We start from the raw sequence: 5,779 nt of genomic DNA on the forward strand, positions 1-5,779 counted from the left end.
CTCTGTAATAAAAAAAAATTTTCATGCTTATGTGGGTCTCTTTCTGGACTCTTTATATAAGATCAATTTATCTAAGTGCCAATAAATTTTATATCATTTAATAACATTTTTATATTAATTACTAGCATTTGGTATAGCAGTCTTCCCCTTATTTTTTGTTTATTCTTTTTTTAAAGAATTATTATATTTAACTTTATTAATTAATTTATTTGTTTTTATTTTAATTTAACCAGAGAGAAGGAGAGAGAGAGCAAGCCACCAGGGTCAGGACTCGAACCATGGTTGACCACGTGGGAGTACAGTGCCTCAACCACCACGCCACCTGCTGGCCCCTGACTGAATCCTACACATTTAATAGGTAACATTCACCACTTCCACACAGGGACTTCCATGACACCGCCTTCTTGACCGTGGGCGCCTGGAAGCACCTCTCTTTCCTGTATCCTGTTCCTGAATCCCTCATACGCGTGCTCCCTCCCGTCGCTCGGCTGGCATTGGCCATCCACATCCGGTGCTGCCTGGGCCACGTACCCCGGCCCCTCGCTGAGACTCGCTTTGCGGTCCAGGGCCGTTGCTCTGGGACCCTCCCAGCTGTGCTTGCAAGTGCTCTTTAGCCGTGGGCCGCCCCGCGTGTCCCCAGATCCTCAGGCCGAGCTCGTCAGTGCATCGGTCCAGGCCTGACTCCCTCACGGGCCTGCTGTCTGCCGCCGTCTGGGGCTGCTCCCCTGCTGTGGACGCGGGTCTGCCTCAGGCAGCCGAGGGTGCCCCTGGATGCACACTGCCACCGCCGCCGTGCCTCGGGCAAGCTGGGCCAGGAACCCTGGGAAGGGATCCTTTCATCTCAAGGATGATTTTTGCTTTAAAATCTGTTTTACCTAAATTAATATTGCTACCCCAACTTTCTTTTCATTACTATTGTTCTAATATACCTTTTCCCATTTTCACATATTCTTTCTGAATCATGTTTTAGTAAAACCCATGTAATTATTATTTATTTTTTTATTTATTTATTTTTTTTGGAGAGGTTTTTGCCATAGGGTGCGTGCACTCGCCAGGAAGACAGAGAGAGACAGAGAGACAGAAAGCGAAAAATCACTCCCCACAGAGGATGGCCACACCACAATCCCTTCTCCTCCATTCTCCTCTTGGGATATCGGGCACGCATACACGCACACACGCCCGGCATGAGTTTAAGCCACCAGGTCCGGGACTCGAACTGCGGTCAACTACGTGGGAATCCAGCAACCTAGCCATTATGCCAACTGTTGGTCCCCATGTGGTTATTTTTAAAATATGTCCATCTTTATCTTTTCCCATAGCATCGAGTTCATTCATTAGAAATACCGATTTACTTGAAATGATTTTTACCACTGGAGCTGGCAGGTGGTGTGGTGGTTAAGGGCACTGGACTCCCACATAGCCAACTGCAGTTCAAGTCCCAGACCTGGCAGCTTGCTTTCTCACTTTCCCTCTCTCTCACACACACTGTCCCTCTCTGGTCAAATTTAAATAAATGAATAAAGTTAACTTACAAAAAATAAGTCTTTAAAAAAATCCATTTTTACCATCTTATGCTGTGCTTCCTATTTACCTTGTCCCTCATTTCTCTCTCCCTTTCTCTCCTTCTGAATTATTTGTTTTTTATTTCCTTCTACTAATTTCAAAGTTATATGTATTATTTCCAAGTTTTAGAGATCACCTCAGTTTTATCAGCCTAAAATTAACACCTTCCCAGGGCCAGCAGGAGGTATAGAGATTGCAGCCCTGGGCTCCCACGTGGCAACTGCTGCTCAAGTCCCAGCCCCGGCAGCCTGAAACTCACACCAGGCACCTGTGGGTGCGTGCCCAAAATCCCAAGAGGAAAGTGCGGAAGGGATTGCAATGTGACCTTGCCCCCTTAGGGGGGATTTCTCACTTTCTCTCTGTCTCTCTGTGTCTCTGGTAAGCACACACACTCTATAACAAAAACACCCCCTAAATCAGTAAATAGCACCTCCCCTCCTTCCGGCCAGCACTGGAACCTCACACTACCCGCGGCCTCCTTGCTGTGTTGTACCTGTAGTACCTACTATCACTTTAAATTAAACACGGTGGATGTATCTGCGAAGTGTAACAAATACAGCTGAAGGTACTGATGGTGAATAACAATGTTTTTAGATGTGTACATATCTCAGCGGCTAAGTAGAGCTAGTTGATTAGTCATCTTAAATGATTCTGTGGGAGCACCGCGACCTCCTTCCTCAGGAGGCCCACCCGCCGGCAAGAGTCCCCGGCCGTCGGTCGGGAGGCCCGTGAGCTCCCCCTCGGGTGGCCAGCCCCTCCCACCCGTCTGCCCCACCCCGGCAGCACCCGCCTGCTCTGCCTCTGTGACTCAGACGTGTGAGCCCACATGGCGGTAGACCCCGTGGCGTCTGGCCTACTTCGTCTGGAGCTCGAGGGAGCCAGAACCCCCCACGTGCGTGCCACCCGGCCAGGCAAAAAAAATGCCATGTGGGAGGTGACGCTGTCCTTGTACTCAGCCTGCATCCAGCCGGCTCCTCCCGCGTCCCCTGTCCCTCGGGAGGGGCTCTTCAGGCGAGGGGAGCTGATATTCAAGAACCCTGATCAGGTGGTTCACCAGCACATGTGGCTTCTTTTCTTCTTTTTCTTTTTTGCTGGAGGACTCCCACGCATGTGCTCGCCATGGGCAGAGGGGGAATGAGAAAGCGGGTGGGGGTGGGAAGCCATACCGCAATCCCTTCTCATCCAGTCTCCTGTAGGGCCTCTGGGCAGGCGCACACGTGTGCCCAGCGTGTTTTTCAAGCCACTAGACCATGGACCCAGTGCGCACAGGCAGCCCTGTGGGATCCAGTTGCCTTCACCATGCCTCTGGCTAGCTCAACTCTTTGTTTAAAGTCTTGCTACAGTATACACATGCCCCTGAGAGACAGAGAGAGGGCAAGTGGGGGCCGGCACGTAGCATGGTGGTAAAGGTGCTGGACTCCCACATGGCCAACCGTGGATCAAGTCCCAGACCTGGTGACTTACTTTCTCACTTTCCCTCTCTGTGTCTCTCTGGTCAATTCAAAATAAATTGTTAGAATTTAAAAATAAAAGAAAGAAAGAAAATAATAATGAATAAAATTAAATAACTCTTTAAAAAGAAAAAAGAAAAAGGAGTGAGAGAAAAAGTGAGAAATCACCCCCCAGGGGGAATAACCACGCTGCAACCCCTTCCCTGTCCTCTCATGATTTGGGGCATGCATGTGCATGTGCCTGCATGGTTTTCAAGCCTGCAGATTTAGGACTTGAACCACACAATTGGCCATGTGGGATCTAGCCACCTTAACCTCCGTGCCACCTGGCCCTCAGGATTATTTTTAATGAAACAAACCTGGAATATTCTAGTGCTTTGCTACTGAAGTAGTTCTGGCTGTGAAAAGTGTGTGTGTGTTAAAAGTATAAGCTACACCAGCCAGCCAGGTTAGTGTGAAAACCACAAAACCCTGAAGCTCCTCCTTCACTGTCCCTGCTAAGGCATACGGCCGCAGGAGAGAGGGAGGAGGCTTTCTTGCCATGTCAAATCCAGCAGCGAGCGCCTGCCAGGGCCGCTGGGGAGCAGAGCATAGACTCTCCCTGCCGCTCTGCTGTCGGTGACCCGTCCTTGCCCGGACCAGCTCGGAGAGACCAGAGCCATCGCCCTGCCTTCCTCCCCTTTCAGACTCTCGCTCCGTGATGAAATTCCATGTGCCCGACCACGTGTCTCCACCACAGTCGAACCACTGTCCTGGGAAAGTCAGAAAGAAACTTTCTTTGTTTAGATCACTACACATGTTCTTAAACAAAGGGAAGGCAGGAGAAAAGATCTGTTAACCAAGTGACTACTTGCAGGCATTCGGACGCCCTCTGTGAGTTTTTCTGTCCCTGAAGCTCCCTGACTGCCGCCCACGTGCCCTCGGCTGGGTGTGCGACGAAGCAGATGCTGTACAGATTGCCTTGTGGCAGAACCGGGGCTGGGATTTCTGGCCGCCCTCTCTGCACTGCACATGGCAGGGCGCCAGGCCGTAAAGAGCTCTGAATTTGCTGTGTCTCTGACACCCTGGTCCCGGTTCTGCGATGCTTAGTCCGTGGAGGCCCTGCCAGGGAAATCAGCAGGGCCCTGATCGGACCAGGCTAAGTTCGAATACGAGACTGTCCGCCAGGCGCTCCCTGTAGACTTCCAGAGGGGCAGGGAGTGGTTGCCAGTGGGACCCAGGGGCCGCTGGGGGGCGTGAAGGAGACGTGGAAATTGAGGGCTTCGTTTCACAGGCTGTGCAGCCCGCATCGTCCCAGTGCTCGTGGGCTCCACCAGGGCCCCTCTGCCTTCCAGGTGCTCACCCAGCCTGGCCACAGTGCTGCCACAGGCTGCCCTCGGACAGTCCCTTGGACGGTCCTCCGGCCGCTCACTCTTACAGGGGCAGTGGCTGCGCTGGTCCTCGTCCTGTCTCTTGCTCGCCAGGTCCCTCCGGCCCCGGGCCCCTACTGAGAGCTGGTGTCTCCCTTCAGGTCGTTGGTCTCCCTAGGCTGGTCCCGGCTCGTCCTGGAGCGCACACTCGCCATGGGTGACCACAGGACCGTCGCCGCGCTGCTGCGGGAATGCAGACAGATGCTGGACCAGCTCTCGCTGCAGGCAACAGACGTGTTGGAGCAGGACAAGAGGGAGGCGCAGCGGTGCAGAGGTGAGGTCCCGGCAGCCGACGCGGGGCTCCTCCCCTGCCCGACGACACGCGCGGCACTGCCCTATTTTCCTCCCCTGGGCAGATGACCACCGAGAGGCGAGTGGGTCTCCAGGGCACGAACGAGACCCGCTCGGGCGGCAGGCAGGGAGGAGCCCACTTTGTCACAGTGAATTGCTGTCAGCTCGAATTTTAGGCTTCAGTAAACAGAAGCAGTTTCGTTCAGGAAGGACAAAGGGTCCCAGCCGGCCCCGTCGCCCGGTGCACGTACGTCTCAGTGACTAAACACTGAGGCGACTCCTGAATAGCGTGGCCTTGTTTCACAGTAGGGTTCTGTGCCTCGCCAGCTTCCACCGGCTTCTGCCGTGCCCACCGTGCGTCTCCGCCGCGGTCACCCAGCTGTCCGCCCCGTGCTGAGCTCGGCCGGGCGTGGGCACGGCTGGCGGCAGCTCCTGATAGGTGTCCTAGGGATGAAGGTGCAGAGCAGAGCACCAGACCCACTTCCAGGCATCGTGCTGACCGCTCAGGGCAAGCCTGGGCAGCATGCAGTAGGAGTCAGGTTAAGTAATGGATTTAGCTGAGAAGCTATCTCTGTGTTTCCAGATGGGCTGTTTTCCCAAAAGAGTCAGGAGTGGAGGCACCATTGACTATAAGCTCAGTACCCAGCTTCTGCTGTAAAGGGCCTTTTGAAGAATGGCCAGTTGATACATAAATAATGCAAATAGCGTTGGGCTCCCCTTCCATTTTACCAGATGTCAACTTTCTCAGCATTTCTTTGCTCTTAAATTCTCACCCACGGGACCAGCAGTTAGTGTAATGGCTATGTCGCTGGACTCCCATGTAGTCGACCGTGGTTTGAGTCCCAGACCCGGCAGCTTAAACTCATGCCAGACGTGTGTGCGTGCATGCCCAAGATCTCGAGAGGAGAATGGAGGAGAAGGGATTGTGGCATGGCCATCCCCCCTGGGGGGTGATTTCTCGCTTTTTATCTCTCTGTCTCTCTCTGTCTTTCTGGGGAGCGCACAAGCCCTATAGCAAAAACCTCTCCAAAATAAATAAATAAATAAATGTTAATAAAAAATCAT

The 5,779-nt window shown here is 52.8% G+C and overlaps 1 protein-coding gene across 1 annotated transcript in view; it reads left to right on the top strand.

The window, feature by feature from the left end:
- Positions 1 to 241: 241 nt before the first annotated feature.
- ALPK1 (alpha kinase 1) overlaps positions 242 to 5,779 on the top strand; it is a 46,971-nt gene continuing 41,433 nt past the window's right edge. The window contains exons 1-2 of the mRNA XM_006162266.3: positions 242 to 358; positions 4,525 to 4,697. Coding sequence (XP_006162328.2) covers positions 279 to 358; positions 4,525 to 4,697 — 253 coding nt within the window. The 5' untranslated portion in view covers positions 242 to 278. The remainder of the gene's footprint in view (positions 359 to 4,524; positions 4,698 to 5,779) is intronic.

Source organism: Tupaia chinensis, unplaced genomic scaffold, assembly GCF_000334495.1.
Source record: "Tupaia chinensis unplaced genomic scaffold, TupChi_1.0 Scaffold139767_1, whole genome shotgun sequence".
Classification (NCBI taxonomy): Eukaryota; Metazoa; Chordata; class Mammalia; order Scandentia; family Tupaiidae; genus Tupaia; species Tupaia belangeri.